The sequence below is a fragment of the Temnothorax americanus genome, unplaced genomic scaffold, assembly GCF_048541705.1.
Source record: "Temnothorax americanus isolate GAGA-0224 unplaced genomic scaffold, ASM4854170v1 Scaffold93, whole genome shotgun sequence".
Lineage (NCBI taxonomy): Eukaryota > Metazoa > Arthropoda > Insecta > Hymenoptera > Formicidae > Temnothorax > Temnothorax americanus.
The window spans coordinates 130,001-150,545 of NW_027509816.1; the positions used below are offsets into that span (position 1 = coordinate 130,001).

The window sequence follows — 20,545 nt, forward strand, 5'->3', positions numbered from 1 at the left end:
ACGTCCACGACTACGACATTTTACGTCTCGTTCTCTGGAATCAGCCGAAGTGTGTGCTCCCCGCTTTACTACCAGCACAAGTCCTGATTGGCTGCTGCTTTCTGCTTTTCTGTCACGGTATGAATACTCCCTTACGTTTTACGGAAAGTGTGTGTGGCCCTAAGGGTTGGTTTATAATAACCTTTAACCGTTGATTTAATTAAGCCGTAATCTTTAAGTGCCCATCTACAATAGAGGTGTTTTAAGCCTTAAACCCTAAGAAATTGACCAATCACAGTCAATTATTCTCCTCAAATTCAATTGTGATTGAACATGCACTTTCTTAAAGCTTAAAGGTGCATTTTCACGTGCCGCTGAAACTGATCGTTTGAGCGACAAAAATGATCACGTGACGACTTTTGTCGCTGAATTAAACAGCGATAATTTTTGTACATGAAAAGGGTAGCAGGGCGACAGAATTGAAAGTTGAGAGACAGATTTTGCGTCGTTTGTGTAATCAGTTAAAAACAAATTTTGCACTATTTGTGTAACCAGTTATATTAACTTATATATTACGCGATGGCTTCTAGAAAACAAAAATATTACAATTGGCTACTAAATTGTAATCGTATGATTCAAGAAAGTGAAATAAAATATAACAATGATATTATTTTTGCCATTACTTTGCTGTTGACAAATCAAACTAAAAAAAGATATTATTCTAAAAAAAAGTTTTGGGTTGCACCGCTGTTTCAAAATCGTAACGAGCATGGCTTTTATAAAGCTACCTTACCATATATAAGATTAGAAAGTGCAAGATTTATTAATTACTTTCGCATGTCATCAACACAATTGGAAGATTTGTTACAAATTATTGCACTAAAACTCCAGAAGCAGACATTTATAAGAGAGCCTGTCAGTGCTGAAGAACGTTTGTGTTTAACTTTAAGGTTTGTTTTATTACATTTTTTAAATAAACAAAAAATATAAAAGCGACATATAGACAACTGATTATATGGATAATTTAAAATTTATTACTAACACACTATTGTCTTTTATTTATAGATATTTGGCTTCTGGCGACTCAATGATATCAATGTCATATCAATATTTATTAGGATATACAACAATATGCAACATCATATCTGAAACATGTGAAATACTTTGGAATATGTTGTGTCCAGTTGTTCTTCCACCTTCTTTGACCAAAGAAGATTGGCTTCGTATTGCAGCAGATTTCGAACATCGATGCAATTTTCCGCATTGTATTGGTGCCATTGACGGAAAACATATTGTTCTTCAAGTATGAATTTCAATAATATTATCATATAGATATTACATTTCTGATTACATTTCTGATATCTCTGATTTTTAAGTCAAATACAATTATTATTATATTTTTTCAGTGTCCTGCTAATGCTGGTTCTATGTATTATAATTACAAAAACAGTCACAGCATTATTTTAATGGCAATATGTGATGCTAATTATTTATTTACATTTATCGACATAGGAGCCTATGGTAGACGCAGTGATGGTGGCATTTTTAAAGAATGCCAGTTTGGTAAAAAGTTTGAACAAAAGAAAATGAATGTACCAGATGCGGATATTATTTCTGAACATGGTCCCACATTGCCATATTGCCTTGTTGGAGACGAAGCATTCCCTTTAAAAGAATATTTGCTTCGGCCATACTCAGGAAGAGGCGGACTGACTAAAGAGAAAAATATCTTTAATTATAGACTGAGCCGTGCTAGGCGAATTATTGAAAACACATTTGGGATTCTTGCTAGCCAATGGCGAATATTGAGGAAGCCAATAATTGCAAAAGTGGAAACAGTAGAAAAAATTGTGCAAGCCGTTGTGTGTTTGCACAACTGGTTACGCAAACAGGACATTAACGTTAATGAATACGTACCTGTAAATATGGTTGATCATTTTGATGATCATAATAGCTTTATACCTGGCACTTGGAGAACGGTTCTTGAAAATGGTTCTGCTTATCGTGAAATACAACGAGTAGGATCATATATGAGCACTCAAACAAATATGGAAATGCGAGATAAGTTTTGCACATATTTTAATAATGAAGGCTCTGTACCATGGCAAAATAATTTTTGCTGAAAATGTATTTCGAAATATATAAAATATAGCGTCTTATATGCTCTTATTCTTGATATGCATACACACACAAAATATATATATATATATATATATATATATATATATATATATATATATATATATATATATATATATATATATATATAATATTTATATCATTATTTAAAAGAATGCTACAATAAAAACACTGTAAATAATAGAAAAAGATGTTTATTTGTTATTTAATTACTTATTATTGCATTTTAAAATAATAATTAAAAAAACTTAGTATAAACTATATGAAAATAAACTTTAGTATAAGCTGTATATACTATATAACATGTTTATAATAGTATTATGATAGAATATAATAATATATACTATTATCACATATCAAAAAATAAAGGTAAAATAAAAAATGTTCAGTCTCCTTTATGAGATCATATGTTATTTGAAATAGTTTCTGCGCTGCATTGTCCAACGTATTTCGTGGAAGTTTCCTCAATCTTTGTTCAACTACGGACACAATTGCGTCCACTTCGTCGTTTTGCGGAAGATCAGGCAAAGCAATTGGTGCCTGTTTATTTCTTTCACAAAAAGCATCAGCAATTCTATCAAGTGCTGAGTTAAAATTTCTTTTATTTGTGCTTTGTTTTTTATTATAGTCTGAAAAAAGACAGTATACTTAATGTATAATATAAGTAATATTATATTTATATATAGTATATTAGAGATAAAACATACTTTGCTGTTTATTTTCTTCACTTTGCTGTCTATTTTCTTCTGCATCTCCATCAATAGTAGTAGTCGAGTCATCATCAACATCAGTTCGCTGTGACACATTTGATTTCGTTCTATTAACAGTTAAGTTTTTTTTTTAATTGTTTTATATATTTTTTTTTATTTTTTATATAATTTATTTTCTAATTTATTAATATATATTTAATTAATTAATTTTTTATTTATTTTATTAATTTTTAGTTATTTATTTTTTATTACATTACACAATGTTAAAAGATGTTGACATTTTATTATAAGTATTCCGGAAGTACAATATAATAAAAAAATACTTACGGTTTCCGTAAGCACGAATCGCGTAAAAATGATAAATTTTCATAGTGCTGCCACTTGCTTTTCTTAAGGTGAAATTTCATGGGCAGTGAAAAGTAGCAGCAGATCGTACTGATTGACTACAAAATAGAGAAGTTCTAGGAACTCGAGAACTTCTCTATTTTATAGCCAATCAGTACGATCTGCTGCTGCTTTTTACTGCCCATGAAATTTTACCTTTAGTAGGTCTTTCCGATCCACTTGCTAATGATTCAGTGTTGATGATTCTTCTATATGCATCATGTAATGACTTGAATTTTGCTTTTGCTTCAGTTTCTGATAATTTTTCTAGAAAATCATTTTATTAATAGATTTATATTTAAGAGTTGCATACTGTTCTTGTAATAATTTTGTTATTCATTGAATATATACTTTGCTTACCATTCAAAGCTTCGGAGACTTCTTTCCACAATTGTGCAATAGCTTTTTTACTACGAAGTGGTAGCTCAATTTGTGGATTCCACAAAGGTTCGCGTGCATGTACTTCAAAAATTAGTTGCTCTTCCAGTTCAAGCAATTTCTGTTTTTCATCGACATTCAATTTCTTTCTTATATTTTTTCTTTTATTTGTTAGTATTGATGATGGGTTTTCTTGAACTGTTAGCTCTTGATTATTAATTAAACTTCGTCGTAATATACTTCCATCTTCTACAAATTGTAACAAAATAAAATATTATTTTTAAATATTATTTTAAACAGATAATAGATATTAATTTATATTACTTTCACATACCACACACGGGATAAAAATAACAAGTATTCTCATCCATAAAATATTCAGTATACCCTTGAAGGCACTCGTGTTTTGTGACGTTATCTGCTTCGCATATAACCTCACATAGTCCACATGTCATGACTGGCACCAATGTCTATAGCATTAAAAATACATTTACACTTCATAATTATACATATATGTTTAGAAATATTGACTTTTTTTGGTTTACGTTTAAAGATGTAAATGGCTTTATTATTTTATTTTAAAACAAAATATTCACATAACATATATCTATTACAAGTTATTTCAATCAAGCACAATACCGTTTCTTTTAAACACCATTATAAAAATAGCTTGTTTTATGTATATATACTTACTTCTTCATGTTCATTTTCCTCGAATGAATTCATCTTTGCATATTTGTGGTTATGTTTTCTTTAGTATACACGCTGTATACACGACACTATCGACTATCAACTGCTCAACTGCGTTTGAGCAGTAAATGCTTTGTAGTTGAACTGATTCAAACTACAAAATTGTTGGCGCTGGAATACGAGCGACAAATTTGTCGCTTCAATCGCTTGTTTTAGCGGCACGTGAAATTGCGCCTTAAGGCTTAAAACACCTGGGCACTAAGAAATTGACCAACCGCAGTCGATTGTTCTTCTCACATTCGACTGTGATTGGTCAATTTTTTAAAGATTACGGCTAAAATCAACGGTTACGGCTATTAGTGCCCATCTACAATAGGTGTTTTAAGCCCTAAAGCCTTAAGAAATTGTTCAATCACAGTTGAATTTCAGGAGAATAATTGACTATGATTGGTCAATTTCTTAGGGCTTAAGCTTAAAACACCTATTGTAAACGGGCATTTTAAACTAACCTTAATGCTAAGACTCCATAGACGCGGAAACGCCATGCGGCAGAGTGCGTTGACCAATCACACAAATTTTGATTTTGCCGCAGGCGACTTGCAGCAGCATTCTGATTTGTCAATGCACTTTACCGCACGGCGTTTCCGCGTCTATAATATAGAGTCTTAGCATAAGAGCACAGTTGACGAAAAGTCGACAGCAAGTCGACGGCAAGTCGACTTCTAAAAATGACGGAAAGTTGACTAGAAGTCGACTTCTAAATAGTTGACTTATATTTAAAATTCGACGGAGTCGTCTTCTAAAAAGTCGACTCTTATAAAAAAAAAAACGGAAAACAGCCAGCAGTCATTTTTATTTTATATTAAGCGGCGCGTCATGCATCATCAATATATAGCGGCGAATCTCGAGGAAGAGCAGAGCTTACCAGCTTACGCGAGTGCGAGGAATACGCGCCGCGAGACGGGATACGGCCGCCTTGAAAAGGTCATTCGAGGTCAAGTCCATATTTTCGTCATCTGCCACTCTTTATATCCTACAACTTTTATCTGAAACATTTTTCCATATCTAAAGCCGTTTCCGAGATCCAGGACGCTGGGTCGGACTTTAGAGATACCCTAAAGCCGTGATCAGTAGAAAGGGACTCTATGCGACACAGAAAAATTGACGAAAAATGCCGAGGTGGCCTCTCTCAGGTTTCTCTCTGGTGTTATAGACTTTTAGCGTTTTCGATTTGCGACTCAAACCGACTCGGGTCGCATCATGTATACAGGACTCTAGCATCATTGACGTGGAAAACATACATATCTATGTATTATTCCACGTCCATTGATGCGACCCGAGTCGGGTCGAGTAGTAAATCGAAAACGCCATTTACGTTTACGCGAGCGTTACTTCTGTAGTAACTTACGATAATTCGTTCGCGTAAACGGGATTTTGTAGTAACTTACGATAATTTACGCCGCGTAAACGGGTAAATTATCGTAAGTTACTACAGAAGTAACGCTCGCGTAAACGTAGTAAGATATTACTGGAATACTACGTTTACGCGAGCGTTACTTCTGTAGTAACTTACGATATATTACTCGTTTACGCGGAGTAAATTATCATAAGTTACTACAAAATTCCGTTTACGCGAAGGAATTATCGTAAGTTACTACAGAAGTAACGCTCGCGTAAACGTAGTAAGAGGGGGGGGGGTCGGTAGTGTTACTCCTGTCGACCCGCGCTGACAATACGATCGGCGTAGGGCCTTGGCACATAGAAAAACTTAAGCAGTTAAACTTAAGCAGTAAGAAATCAACGGTATGGATTCGCTACCGCTTAGGGCCGTGCCTTAAGTTCTTGACTGTGATTGGCTGATTTGCCCACTGCTTGAGTTTTACTGCTTAAGTTTTTCTATGTGTCCCGGGCCTTTAATTAAGTCATATAAACATATACTACGTTTACGCGAGCGTTACTTCTGTAGTAACTTACGATATATTACTCGTTTACACGGAGTAAATTATCGTAAGTTACTACAGAAATAACGCTCGCGTAAACGTATAGTAGTAGTGGCGTACATACGTACATGAGCTGTAAATTTTCGGTACGTCTATTTAATCGGAATTTGACCAAAGTTCAAAATCTCAAAGAATCCTGTCCCAGTCGATTATGGATCTAGAAACGAAGTAAAAATTACAAAAATGAATAGATTTACTAGATCTCGACCAATGAAATCGTAGGTACTTTAGTGAATTATTTCCTCACTTTTGTAGTTTTCATCTCATTTCAAGATCCATAATAATCGACCCCCTCATCCCGTCCGATCGCAGGGTGCGTTCTTATGAGCGTGAGTAGTTCGGTCGGCGGAAGGAAGATGACGCCCGTTCGCGCGTCTCACACACAAGGGACGGGGCGACGGGGAACGGGGACGCGTGCAATGCAACGTAGATCGTTGGTGTAAACATGCGCCGGCAGCGGCCGTAGACGGAGGCTGGCATGTGATCCTAGCTTCACTGTAGATAATACGAGGCTGGCGAAAAATGGCGGACGAACAGGTGAGTCGCCGACAAGAGGAACACGCGGGACCCGCGCGCGACGCAACGCTATTAATCGCGACGCGGAGCGAAGCGGTGCCGCGCGAGCGGTCACGATCCGCCGGCGAAATCCGCGCCGGATTTCCGCGCGTGTCCTCAAACCTACACTCGTGCGTGCGTGCGTGAATTCGTTCGTGTGTGCGGCGCGTCCGCGCGCATTCGCCGTATCTCTCGCGGAAAGGCCGCCGCCGCGCCGCGAGAACTTTGTCGCGTGAGAAGCGCCGTTTTCCATCGTACTGACAAAGCACGAAATGGTGACGCGGGTGCAATGGAAGGACCGGATCGGGGCGACGCGGCCCGATCCAATCGTGCTATTTCAGTCGCTGCCGATCGTCTTTCGCTCCGTCTCTTTCACGCTGGTCTTCGCCTGTTCCCATCGCGCTTATCAAACTGAGAGGGTTTCTCTTGGTGATCCTGGCGGATTCTGATTGATCCAAGGGACAATTAACGGCCTACTCCAGAAATCACCTGATCCACGGTGCTGCACGGTGCGGAGTGGAGTTTTGGAGCACGATCGCTGAGTGTGGCGCGTTTCAGTCGCGAATGTCGCGATTTCCCCGTGACGAGCGTCACATGAAAGTCGGCGTGCCGCGATGTAAATGAAAAAGTGCGGGAACTCCGGCCGACGTTTGTCGTTGTTTATCCTCGCGTATGTATATACGTTGTTGTTTGTACGCCGCGGCCGCCGCCGCCGCCGCCGCCGCCACCACCACCACCACCACCACCACCACCACCACCACGCGGGTTACACCCGCGGAGCGAAAGCGAGAGAGCGCTCGATCCCCGCGCTCGGTCGGCCCCCCCGAACCAATTTCCACGATAACGCGCGGCTGTTTATTTACACAACCTGTCGCTCGCATATAACCTGTCCATGGCTCGCGAGATCCCGCGTAGAGTCCGGCGCGTCACCTGGCACGTCTCTGAGATCCTTCATCCGATGGCACTTGGCAGAACCTTGTGCGCAATTTATCAGCGAAATAGACGCGATGAGCGTTCGTCGCAAAATGGAGATCGAGATCTCTAATTTTCTCGGCTTCGTTATCGCAAATCGCAACTGTGCACGCGCGCGCTTGTGTACATACACACACCTATGCGTATGAAGCCCAGTAGTGTAAATATCGTATAATTTATAAATTACGCCACTTGGATCCGCGTGACACACTTTAAACCGTTTATTTTACTGTTCTTTTACGTCGTTCGGTATATTTTTTTCAAGCTTTCACACGTTCGGAATAATTACTCAATTGCACAAAATGTTCCTCGTTTATTTTATGTAACTCGAAAACGTTTGTAAAATTGCGTCTAATAAAACAACAACTTTATGCCAATTGCAATGAAATCCCAGTTGGGCAGAATTTATTGTTTATCACAGGGTGGTGATAAACACATACAAGATATCATAACTTCGTTTTCTTTTATATCTATATTTCTAGTGTAATTGGAAATTTTGTAATATTATTGACACAACAGAATATGTTCATAATTGAAAGTCTTTTACATTTATCACAAACGTAACGCGGAATATGTAGAATGCAGCTCGTACAAGTGTCATCGACATCGATATAACGTTCATCTCACCATCTTTTAGAATTTAGACTTTATAGATACGTCCTTTCTCAGAGAGATACTTTTATGATACGACATTTCGGGCGCCCCACCCTGTATAAGAAAAAATGAAACTGTTGTCAGGTTTTTCTTTTAACTAATCCATCTAAATAAGCTCAATGCTTCAAACTGTGATTCAGTCGGCATAATGCAACTGTATTGTAAAATTGTAAATGTCTCGGACAGTAACGGCAAGTCGCTAATAAAGATTTGCGAGGCATCATAAAAGTGGATATACCGTTGCAAAACTTTTAGACTCCTACCTAAATGGAAGTCTTAAGAAACGGCTTTAAACAGTGTGACTAAGAATGGATCACATGCAGGAAGTACGGCAGCTGGAGTTGCTGTGCAAGCAATTGTACGAGTCGCAAGATTCGGCGCATCGCGCAGAGGCGGAGAAGGCTTTGGTCGCTTTTCAAAATGCCCCGGATACGCTTACAAAGTGCCAGCTTCTCCTGGACCGCGGGGACTCCGCGTATGCTCAATTACTGGCCGCTACCACCTTGACGAAGCTAGTGTCACGTTCGGCGCAGGGACAACTCACGACTACACTCAGCTTACAACAGAGGCTCGATATACGTAAGTGACGATCCGTTTCGTTCCCTTCAGTTTTGCTACGCGAGACAAAAGAGTCAGTCGTATCTCTTGAAACTTGAAGGAGAGATCAGATGTCTCACTTTCTTATATATAAATGTCTTTACAGGAAATTACGTACTCAACTACTTAGCAACGCAACCAAAGTTACCGAATTTTGTGATACAGGCTTTGGTTACGCTATTCGCTAGGATATCGAAGCTTGGGTGGTTCGATTCCGATAAAGAGGAATTTATCTTCAGAAATGTAGTCAGCGACGTAGCCAAGTTTCTTCAGGTTTGGCATACTTTATCGATGTTAAGCACTGTGTTTTCTATGCACGTACGTTGTTTTATGATTAATAATGTTTTATTGTAATAATCAAAGGGGTCGGTGGAGCATTGTATGATAGGAGTACAGTTGCTCTCTCAATTGACGTGTGAAATGAATCAAATATCGGAAGCTGATGCGAACAGATCTCTGACAAAGCATAGAAGAATAGCAAGTAGCTTTAGAGACACCCAACTATTTGAAATATTTAGGTTATCGTGTACCTTACTGAGTACAGCTCGTGAAAATTGTAAAAGTTTAAATTTCAACGATGAAGCGCAGGTATAGCGAGCAATTAGCATGATGATTGGTGACAACTTTTTGTACTCTACATTAATGCTGTCGTTCGTATGTTTGTTTTTTACAGCACGGTTTGATAAGACAACTGTTAAAGCTTGCACAAAACTGCTTGACATTTGACTTTATTGGCACATCGACCGATGAGAGTTCGGATGATCTTAACACAGTACAAATTCCGACGAGCTGGAGACCTGCGTTTCTGGATTTTACTTCGTTGAAACTGTTTTTTGATTTATATCACAGTCTACCTAATACGTTATCGTGTTTGGCACTTTCATGTCTGGTCCAAATAGCGTCTGTCAGACGGAGTTTATTCTCTAATACTGAAAGGGCAAAATTTCTGACGCACTTAGTCAATGGTATTAAGCATATACTACAGAATCCTCAAGGGCTTAGTGATCCAGGAAACTATCACGAGTTTTGTAGATTATTATCTCGACTGAAGAGCAATTTCCAACTTGGCGAGTTGGTCTTGGTGGAGGATTATCCCGAAGCAATACAACTGATCGCCAAGTTTACAGTGCAGAGCTTACAGATGTGGCAATTTGCGCCAAACAGTTTGCACTATCTTTTGACTCTGTGGCAGAGGATGGTATCTTCAATGCCATATGTAAAAGCGGGTGATCCACACTTATTGAATACGTACACCCCGGAAGTTACAAACGCATACATCACATCGAGACTCGAGTCGGTAGCAGTAGTGGTCAGAGAACGCCTGGAGGATCCGTTGGATGATCTAGGAGTGGTTCATCATCAATTAGAACAAATATCGGTCATCGGTAGATGCGAATATCAAAAAACGTGCACCCTGCTAGTCCAACTGTTTGATCAAGCTGCAAGAACGTACCAAGAGCTAATGACGCAAACGGTGTCACCGACGCAACAAATCGACATTGCGATCCAGGAGGGACAACTCACGTGGCTTGTGTATATCATAGGTAAATGAAATATATTAATGCATTGTTGTTTTTCACAAGTTTTTCATAACAATATATAATTCTTTTCTCATCTTTCCTAGGTGGTGTTATAGGCGGGAGGGTTGCATTTAATAGCAATGAGGAGTTTGACGCTATGGACGGAGAATTGGTTTGCAGAGTGCTTCAATTGATGAACCTGACCGATTCGAGACTCGCGCAAGGTGGCTGTGAGAAACTGGAATTAGCGATGTTGAGTTTTTTCGAGCAATTTCGAAAGATCTACGTCGGCGATCAAGTTCAAAAGAATTCTAAAGTGTACAGAAGATTGTCTGATGTGTTGGGTCTTAACGACGAGGCAATGGTACTCAGCATTTTTATTCGAAAGATGTGAGTAACGTATACGAAAAATGTAAGTAACACTCCTGCGATTTGCCGCAGTCGGGATTAATGCCGGTAATTTACAGAATAACGAATTTGAAGTACTGGGGCAGGAGCGAACAAATTATTTCCAAGACGCTACAACTTCTAAATGATTTATCAGTGGGTTATAGTTGTGTTCGTAAACTCGTCAAATTAGAAGAAGTACAATTTATGCTCAACAATCATACGGTATATATTGAGCTCTACTACTGCTTAACATTTTACATAAATAGTGAGTTACAACATTAACTAGTAATCTTTTGCATATAATAATTTAAATCTTTCGTATTGACAGCGAGAACATTTTCCATTTTTGGGAAACAATGTAGCTGTGACAGAAATGCGCTGTAGATCAATGTTTTACACATCTCTTGGTAGATTATTGATGGTAGATTTAGGTGAGGACGAGGAAAGATTTCACACCTTTATGTTACCTCTTACAGGTAAGAAAATTTATCAACATTTAACCAATTCTTTTTTGGAAATATTATGTAGTAAATACGTTTTTCTTATATATAATTTTTTTTAGGTGCATTGGAGAGCCTTGGTCAATTAATGGGTGCTGCAGATACACCTCTCTTTGCAGCAGAGGAAGCAAAGAAAGCGCTGATTGGTTTGGCGCGAGACCTTAGAGGCTTAGCTTATGCATTCAACACCAAAACATCCTATATGATGCTTTTTGATTGGATGTACGTATATACATATGTACACATACATAAGACGTGTACAAATAGATTCACAACTAGTGATTTGTAACATCAAAAAACAATAATTACTTTACTATGTTTTCTTTGAATTTAGATATCCTAATTATACGCCGATTTTATTACACGCTGTGGAGTTGTGGCATCACGAACCGCAGGTGACAACGCCCGTCCTGAAGTTATTTGCTGAGTTAGTACAAAATAGGAGTCAACGATTACAATTCGACGCGTCGTCTCCAAACGGGATCCTGTTGTTTCGTGAGGCCAGCAAAATAATATGTAGCTACGGCAATCACATATTGAACGTTGAAGTACCCAAGGATCAGATTTATCCCTTAAAACTCAAAGGAATAAGTATATGCTTCAGTATGTTAAAGGCAGCCTTATGTGGAAGTTATGTAAATTTTGGAGTGTTTAGACTGTACGGTGACGAGGCGTTGGACAATGCTCTTAACACATTTGTCAAATTGCTCCTTAGTATTCCACAAAGTGATCTTTTGGTAAGTATACATATTAGTCATAATACTAACATTTTGTTTATTATCTGGGTAATTCACTTCTTGATAATCAAATTATATCAGTAGTTTTGATAAATTAATATATAATAATAAAAATATTTACCTTATTGTATTGTCACTTTTATATACTGTTTCGATAGCATTATCCGAAACTGTCGGCAACATATTATTTGTTACTCGAATGTCTGGCGCAAGATCACATGGTCTTTTTATCCACTTTGGAACCTAGGGTTTTTCTCTACATCCTTTCCAGTATCAGCGAAGGCCTTACAGCACTAGGTGCGCAAAAAGACTTCTATACAGGTCTGTGCGGCTGATTCTATCTTGCTACTACTACTCTCTATATCCTCAATGCCATATCTTGACATCATTTTAACACTTTAGATGATCTACGAGTTGAAAAAAATTTTTTTATTTTTTTCGGTAAATTAATGTTTTTAGAAAAAAATTTTTCACATGTATCACAAAGAAAAAAAAAGATGATTATAAATATTTAACATATATTGTAATCGAGCAATATTATGCGCATGTTAATTTATCTGTAAAATTATATTCGAAAAGAGTAATTGACTCAATAGAATATGTTACATATAGGTACATGCAGGACTAAAAAGTTATTATACATTTTTATAATAGTCTTCTGCGTTTAAAATTATCCTTTGTACATATATTTTCTAAATTATGTAAATATTTGTATCATTATTGCGAACGTAACTACTTAAGATTGTAATAGGTACTTATTTTTTTATACATACTTTACAATTCTACATTGGTTTTAAGATTTCTTGCTTTTTGCATTATTGCTTGGAATGTAAATCTGTGCCTATAGATATTAGTCACTGCGCGACAGTTCGAAATGCAAGGATCAGACGTATATTTCGAGTACGTTATTATGCATAATGAAGAAATCACTGAACACTTTACAAATAACATTGGCTATAAGAGGATTGGAGTGCGTGGAGCCTGACCCTAAACATAATAAAGTCCAATATGTGCAAGAACCACAGCTTCTCTACAATGTGCTCTATGAGTGTTATGCAATTTTCTGTTTCCATTGAAACGGAATCAAATAACGGGTCTGACAGATAATCAGCCGCACAGCTCACATATTACTAAATATATTAACATTAATTTAAAGATTATGTATGTTTTATAATGACTAATGTACTAATTGCAGTTGCATGTATTATTATTATATGCTTCAATTTTTCAATAGTTGTACGCAATATGAACGACCTCAATACATTTGTATAATATATTAAGATTATTTTGTATATTATATTTGTAAATGGATAAAATAATATAAATTAAGTCATTGAAATTCTGTACAATTGCAGTTAGTCACATTTTTAGAAATTGATGCAAATAATTGTAATTCTATAATATAAAATAATAATTTAAAAAATTTTGCATTCTGCATTTAAATTTATGTAACAATGTTTTATTAATATTATTTATCCTTATTAAAAATTATAAATTTACAAAATATTATGACATTACGTTATACAGAAAAGCTGGTAGGTTCTAATAAGCTTGCAATAAAAATGTTACCATTTTGGTTGCATGTATTTTTCACTGTGCTATGAACCTAAGTATATGCATGTATGTTCACTTTTTTTCGGCGTGATAAAAGCTGGAAGTAAAGATACAACTTTCTGATTTCAGATACTATGGTCTGTACTGGTTGCTGTGCAACTCTCGATCATATTGTTACATATTTGTTTAAACAACTTTATCAAAAAGGTATGTTTAATAATATAATTGTTAATAAAATATAGCGTGTCTTCAACGAAATTGTACTAGTACAAGAAATTATAGTAATATATTGTGCACCAAAGGGAGAAAGCTGCGTTTTTCAGACGAGTGTAAAGTTTGTCAAATCGACAAATCACACGAGTCTGAAAAAACTTTCGATCCGATGTGCACACGATATTTTTCACATCTTTACGGAAATGTTCGACTTTTGAATGCCTGTAGAGTGGGTGCGTTTGGTGTTCCATTCGTACAGTTTATACGTGCGTATCGTTAAGGACGTTCTCTCGTCTTTATACTAGAGAAAATTGATTTTCTTAGGATTTTCTTGAAACTGTGAATATACGTTAATTTAAGTGTGCTTTATACGTGGTATAAATTTCAGTACCTCTTCCGGTATAAAAAATCAAGATACTGAGTCTCAAAGTTTTAACTTTTACTAATGAAAAGGTTTTCCAGGCCAAACGATAAGAGATAAGAGGTTGGCCAAAAGGACCAAAGTTGCTCCTCTCGTCGAGTTCTATCAGGAAAAAATGCCAAAACTAAAAAAAATTAAATTAAAAATTTTTTTTTTGAAACTGAGGCTCAGTAGCTTTATTTTTTATACCGAAAGAGGTACTGAGAAATTTATACCACGCATAAAGCACACCTAAATTAACGTATATTCACAGTTTCAAGAAAATCCTAAGAAAATCAATTTTCTCTAGTGTAAGGACGAGAGAACGTCCTTAAGGAGGTTCAAAAACGCTAGTGCGCTGTTTCCAGAACCCCCGCGTCCCACTACTCCCTCCGATGAAGCCATCGAACCTCCTTAAATAGAAAGAAAAATAGAGTGATGCGGGCTCCAGGGGCGAAGCCCCCCACATAACACAAAATTAAAATAACAATAAAATTTCAAAAAAAATTTAAATAATTTTAATTATTGCACTAAATTTGATTGACAATTAGGGATTTTATTTAGGGATATTATGTAAATAGGTGTAATTAATTATCTTATTATTCAGTGATATTGTTAAGAAAAATATAATTCCAAATCGATAGTTTTAATAAAAGTAATTTTTGAAATAGTAATCATTTTTTTATTTATCGAAAGTATATAATTTTTACACAATGAAAAAGCCTTATTATAATCGAAAACCATGTTTTTAGTTAGTGAATTTAATATTTACATGACAATTTTTAATTTGCAAGATTGGATTATTTCCTCGAATTTAAATGTTTATTTACAATTATTTTTGGTCGTGATACAGTCGGATTGCAGATACGATTGCTTGTCGACTCCTGACGTGCGCGTAAACGGAGTTAGTGTATTTGCCTGCTACTTTACTTTTTGCCCTAGGGAGGAAAGTTGTTACGTTTCGCCCGCTATACGGGGCAGAAAGTAAAGTAACGGGCAATACAAAATCGAGGAAATAATCCGATCTTCCAATTTGAAAATTGTAATTTAAATATTAAATTCACTAATTAATAAGACTTTTTCTTGGTAAAAATTATATTAATTTCAATAAATAAAAAAATAATTACTATTTCAAAAATTACTTGTATTAAAACTACTGATTTGGAATTGTTTTTTCTTAATAATATTGCTAAATAATGAGGGATATTTACATAATATCCCTAAATAAAATCCCAAATCAATCAGATTTAGTGCAATAATTAAAATTATTTATATTTCTTTTTAAAATTTTATTATTATTTTAATTTTGTGTTATATGGGGGGCTTCGCTTCCACACCCTCCACCAGGAGCTTTGCCCCTGGACCTCGCATCACTCTATTTTTCTTTCTGTTTAACGATACGCGCGTATAAACTGCACGAATGGAATACCAAACGCACACACTTTACAGGCAAAAGTCGAACATTTCCGTAAAGGTGTTGTGAAAAATATCGTGTGCACCTTGGGTCAAAAGCTTTTTCAGACTCATGTGATTTGCCGCCCGAGCCGAAGGCTCGGACGGCAAACTTCACACTCATCTGAAAAACGCTGCTTTCTCCCCTTCACTACGTTTACGCGAGCGTTACTTCTGTAGTAACTTACGATATATCAAGAGACACGGTAGTGTCTCGCGCCAAGTACACGCGGAGCGAGACCGACCCGTGACTCTTTTACGCGACGCGACGGGTTGTCACTCGTTTACGCGGAGTAAATTATCGTAAGTTACTACAAAATCCCGTTTACGCGAAGGAATTATCGCAAGTTACTACAGAAGTAACGCTCGCGTAAACGTAGTACTTGGTGCACAATGTACTATTACTGATATTATATACATATATCATATTATATACATGTTTTCAGGATATCCAGGAAGGAAAAATGCAGTTGTTCCTGGAGGAGGAGAATTATTTTTGCAAGTTTTGAAACAGCATCCTGAAATACTTCAACAAATCTTAAGTACTGTTTTAAATGTGATAATGTTTGAAGATTGTAGAAATCAATGGAGCATGTCTCGCCCTTTGTTAGGTCTCATATTGTTAAATGAAGACGTAAGTTCACAATGATTATTTTTTTTATAATGTAATTCTTATAAATAATATCTTATTTCTTAATATCTGTTTGTTTCATGTTAATTTTTTGTCTTTATTTTATATATGTATGTATGTGTGTATTTATATATACGTGTGTGCGTGTGTGTGTGCGTGTGGGTTTATTTATTTATTTATTTATAAATAAAACTACATGTTCTATTTATCTTGCAGTATTTTAATCAATTAAGGGAAAATATTATTAGAAGTCAACCAGTTGACAAGCAAGGAGCGATGGCCCAATGGTTTGAAAATTTAATGAACGGGATTGAAAGAAATTTACTCACAAAAAATAGAGATAGGTAAGAAAGAAGAGGTTACATATGTGTATCTGACTATATATTCTAAGCATTCTTAAACATTATGACGTATTTGTTTTTTGTTTTTTTGCAGGTTTACACAAAATTTATCAATGTTTAGAAGAGACATAAATGACGCCCTAAAAGGACCTAATATATCAAATTCAGTCAATGATATGATGACTTCGTAGTGACACTGCTCTCTCTGAATTAGATTCTTCTAGGTTCTTGCCTGCCAAATGCTTGAATGTGTGTGCGAGTGAAACTCTAAATTAATGGTGAAATTAAATTTTTGGCTTTAGATGAGTATAAAGATAATAAATAATATCGTTTTACATAAATATTACAACTTGGCTTCCTATTCTATTTTTTAGCTACTCAATTAGTTACATTAATTTTTATTTTAACGCAATAACATTAAAAGAAAATAAAATTTGTATTTTATTTTATTTATTTTTTTTTTATATGGTCCTTATGAGAGATTTTTAGGCATTAATCATTTTAATCCTTTTTCCTCCCAACACATGCGCGCGCGCGCGCACACGAGATCGAAAATTTTTTTCTTTTCTTTTTTTTATTACCTTTATACTCGAACTTTCTTAGCCCCATCAAACAATCAGATTTAAACAATCTTATGCACATATATCAATATCAAGAATTGACAATTATTATATGACATTTTATAACCGTACAACAAATATATTATTCGAATTTCTTGAAAAACAAACCATTCTCATATTTTTTACTCAAAATATTGTTATTTTTACGATCTTTATGGAAATTATAAATAGCTAAAAATTCAATAGTAATTTTTTTATTTTAGATTTATATCAACATATATTTTATATATTTTTTTGCCGTATAATTTGTTTCTAAAAGTCATCTTAACCTTCCGTCATCCATGGACAAAGTCATAGATGACGAAGGGTTAATAAAGATAGGTAATATCTTCTATATCATGGTTAATTTCGTTGCTTTTCGTATCTAAAATAATATAGACAAGCATAAAGACATATTCCTGAGTTATTTTTTCTCATAAATTACTGTCTCAAGTATTGTTAATTTTTCTCATACAAATAGGTAAGTCTTTTAGCATCTTTTACAAACGACATAGTATTTTATTTCAATTTAAAATCCTTTCTTAACTTTTATAATTTGGGGGAAAAATTACAAGAAGTTTATTTAAAATATTTTAGTTTTTTTTTTACAAATTACATAGTGTTTAAAAAATCTAACGGTGTTCACAAATATCGAGGTCTCTGTATGTATCATTTTGTTAATGAAGTTTTCGACACTGTATACATTTAGAATAGGAAGCCAATAACATTATTTCTATTTACTATTTTCTGACACATTCTGTTTGATCTTATTTATAACAAATCACGAACCTCCATTTTAAGAATATTGTACACACTAATATGCAGCTTAAAAAAAGCCATTTGCAACGTTACAGATTCTTATATTTTAGAAGAGAGAGAGAGAGAGAGAGAGAGAGAGAGAGAGAGAGAGAGAGAGAGAGAGAGAGAGAGAGAGACGAGAGAGAGAGACGAGAGCAAGGGCGAAAATCGCGATACACTCATTACTTAAAATTTATTCGAATAAAAGAGCTGCTATGAAGCTATATTATCCAGTGAGTTACGAATCATGTGAATGATGTAAATGAGGATCATTAAATTTATCATACAAAGATTCACTTAAGAATATATAGTTATTATTATATTACGTTATTATCGACATTAATTCAGAGAAGGAAGATAGATAAAAACGAAATAGACATTACGAGACGTTATGTAACATTCGTTAATTTTACAATATAATAACTTTAAAAATGATTATATATAAAGCAAATTATCGCATTTTGAGCAATCGTCTGTCTAACAGCATTGTCTCTATAATATCCTACATCACAAACTTCTACATTAATTGATATTTATTGAGTCATAACTATCAAATATTCGAATTCTCATCTAGGGATATATAAATAAATATCAAATACTTGATATATTTTATGACAAGATAAATAACTGAGATGATTGAGAAATCAAACAATTGCAAAATAGACAGGATAAGATATCGACCTTGTATCGAAACATCTTTAACCATTCTCTTTTGTTGTAAATATATCGTTGCAAAATTTATTGGCCATAGGAGAGAAAGAGAAGAAAAGAGAGGAAACATTCCTTTATTTTTTTATATATGTATATATATATATTCATCTTTTATAACATTTTGTAAATTACTTTATAGGCTTCGTAAAAATCTACGTCCATCTGCAAACAGGCAAATTCTCTTTGAATTCAGTACTCGTGTTATAATTTATACCAGTGCTTTTTTAACGGTAATCTTCTTTGGAACAGAGGTACAGTAGAAGCTTTTTAAATGCCGCAACCCCAAGATATCTCATGTAAAGTTTATTCGGTGCTCTACAATTAGTAAAAACAATCAAATTATATTAGAATGCCAAAATCCAATTCAGCTGTCTCTTTGTAATGACTGTGTGAGATAAAGTTACACATAGAATATTTTCTATAATTGCAGATTATTAGACGAAACTGATACTTTCAGTTTCATGATTATGGTAATGAAACTACCCTCACTGCTCGTGGGTACCGTGTATGCTATTGTTCTTAGTGAGTTGTTGTATTACACTGTGATAGTGACGCCGTAAGAGTACATTATTGTATTATCTGTCGCTCGATCTCGGTCTCGACGAATGAAAGAAAAAAAATGAAAGAAAAAGTATCGCATTGAATATAAGATGTACCTGTAAAAATACATTTTTTTCCACATTGCAATAATTAAATTATGAGATCTCGAGCTGGTAATAATCGTCTCAATCTATGCCTAATAAAACGTTTCGAGCCGCTTTCCTGAATTACAATGACTTATTGTCAAATAACAATAATATACAATATGATATATGGAGAGAATACCCAGCGTTGCGTTGCGTTGCGTTGCGTTGCGTTGCGTTGCGTTGCGTTGCGTTGCGTTGCGTTGCGTTGCGTTGCGTTGCGTTGCGTTGCGTTGCGTTGCGTTACGTTGTGACTGTAGAGTCTGCAAGAGCTTATTCATATTCTTCAAGGCTACCATACGAGATCTTTTTCCACTGATAAATGCGAGAATTTGTATCAACGTTCTCAACACAATCTCAGTTTCTGCGTGCGTCCTTCTATTATACGCGGAGGACGTTCATTAGATTTTTATACAGATGCACATAAAAGAACCTACGATAGAAAAAGACAAAGAGAAAAACTATATTGGGTGTACGAATTTTTCCTACGTATAAAATACACAAAGCAGCATTCTACCAAGATTACGCAAACCTATACGGGTCGATATTCAGCGCTGTACCTTTACCAGATAATATTGTAAATATACATTGAACACGATAAATTGTTCCCTCAATCTTGAGTTACCTCTTTCTCATTGATCTATCTGCAGCGCTTACTAAGTCTTAATAAGAGTCTATATTGATACATGTGATATGCAAGTTTATAAGTAAAATATAATTCACAGAAGATATGTATGATAGAGAGTGATATACAGGGTGTCCCAAATTTTTCCAGATAAACTTTAATAGATTAATGTTCTATGAGCAGAAATAAGAAAAAAAATTTTTATATAAACATGCTTTATTAGATAGTTATAGCAAAAGTTAGAATTTTGTGTTGAAGAAGTGACACATCATACATAAGTGATACGACATTAGATGATGTTTAATAATGAACGATCCTACCGCAAGTGGATCA

At 35.3% G+C, this 20,545-nt stretch overlaps 3 protein-coding genes across 8 annotated transcripts; 2 read left to right on the forward strand and 1 right to left on the reverse strand.

The window, feature by feature from the left end:
• Window positions 1-316: 316 nt before the first annotated feature.
• On the forward strand, window positions 317-2,138 carry LOC143908390 (uncharacterized). The gene is made up of 3 exons (XM_077426044.1): window positions 317-929; window positions 1,045-1,282; window positions 1,386-2,138. The coding sequence occupies exons 1-3, from the start codon at window positions 559-561 to the stop codon at window positions 2,100-2,102; spliced, it is 1,326 nt and encodes a 441-aa protein (XP_077282170.1). The 5' UTR covers window positions 317-558; the 3' UTR covers window positions 2,103-2,138.
• Window positions 2,139-2,296: 158 nt separating this feature from the next.
• Window positions 2,297-4,548, reverse strand: LOC143908393 (uncharacterized). Of its 4 annotated transcripts, none has more exons than XM_077426054.1 (6): window positions 4,284-4,548; window positions 3,925-4,047; window positions 3,573-3,839; window positions 3,156-3,479; window positions 2,826-2,935; window positions 2,297-2,747 (listed from the first exon to the last, which is right to left on the reverse strand). In XM_077426054.1, the coding sequence occupies exons 2-4, from the start codon at window positions 4,043-4,045 to the stop codon at window positions 3,325-3,327; spliced, it is 543 nt and encodes a 180-aa protein (XP_077282180.1). In that variant the 5' UTR covers window positions 4,046-4,047; window positions 4,284-4,548; the 3' UTR covers window positions 2,297-2,747; window positions 2,826-2,935; window positions 3,156-3,324. The 4 variants fall into 4 exon arrangements, with proteins under 4 accessions (XP_077282180.1, XP_077282178.1, XP_077282177.1 ...); XM_077426052.1 differs by having other exon boundaries at window positions 2,826-2,913; window positions 3,925-4,060; window positions 4,284-4,541; XM_077426051.1 differs by having other exon boundaries at window positions 3,925-4,060; window positions 4,284-4,541.
• A 2,130-nt stretch (window positions 4,549-6,678) lies between these two features.
• Ranbp16 (Ran-binding protein 16) lies at window positions 6,679-20,316 on the forward strand. 3 transcript variants are annotated; one of them, XM_077426036.1, is made up of 15 exons: window positions 6,679-6,817; window positions 8,785-9,040; window positions 9,165-9,331; window positions 9,422-9,646; window positions 9,732-10,602; window positions 10,683-10,968; window positions 11,046-11,190; window positions 11,297-11,444; window positions 11,531-11,690; window positions 11,803-12,205; window positions 12,364-12,502; window positions 13,889-13,966; window positions 16,271-16,458; window positions 16,672-16,799; window positions 16,891-20,316. In XM_077426036.1, the coding sequence occupies exons 1-15, from the start codon at window positions 6,803-6,805 to the stop codon at window positions 16,985-16,987; spliced, it is 3,306 nt and encodes a 1,101-aa protein (XP_077282162.1). In that variant the 5' UTR covers window positions 6,679-6,802; the 3' UTR covers window positions 16,988-20,316. The 3 variants fall into 3 exon arrangements, with proteins under 3 accessions (XP_077282162.1, XP_077282163.1, XP_077282161.1); XM_077426037.1 differs by lacking the exon at window positions 6,679-6,817 and adding an exon at window positions 6,936-7,967 and having other exon boundaries at window positions 8,546-9,040; XM_077426035.1 differs by lacking the exon at window positions 6,679-6,817 and adding an exon at window positions 6,936-7,967.
• The last annotated feature ends 229 nt before the right edge of the window (window positions 20,317-20,545 follow it).

Bases quoted from the DNA above. Each gene is read 5' to 3' on its own strand.
- LOC143908390 (XM_077426044.1), top strand. From the start codon at position 559: ATGGCTTCTAGAAAACAAAAATATTACAATTGGCTACTAAATTGTAAT. The intron at 930-1,044 runs GTTTGTTTTATT...TTTTATTTATAG, and splicing joins CGTTTGTGTTTAACTTTAAG to ATATTTGGCTTCTGGCGACT. The intron at 1,283-1,385 runs GTATGAATTTCA...ATATTTTTTCAG, and splicing joins GAAAACATATTGTTCTTCAA to TGTCCTGCTAATGCTGGTTC.
- Ranbp16 (XM_077426035.1), top strand. From the start codon at position 7,947: ATGCGTATGAAGCCCAGTAGT. The intron at 11,191-11,296 runs GTATATATTGAG...TCGTATTGACAG, and splicing joins TTATGCTCAACAATCATACG to CGAGAACATTTTCCATTTTT. The intron at 12,206-12,363 runs GTAAGTATACAT...CTGTTTCGATAG, and splicing joins TTCCACAAAGTGATCTTTTG to CATTATCCGAAACTGTCGGC.
- LOC143908393 (XM_077426052.1), bottom strand. From the start codon at position 4,316: ATGAATTCATTCGAGGAAAATGAACATGAAGAA. The intron at 4,061-4,283 runs GTAAGTATATAT...TTAATGCTATAG, and splicing joins AGGAAAATGAACATGAAGAA to ACATTGGTGCCAGTCATGAC. The intron at 3,840-3,924 runs GTATGTGAAAGT...TACAATTTGTAG, and splicing joins TTATTTTTATCCCGTGTGTG to AAGATGGAAGTATATTACGA.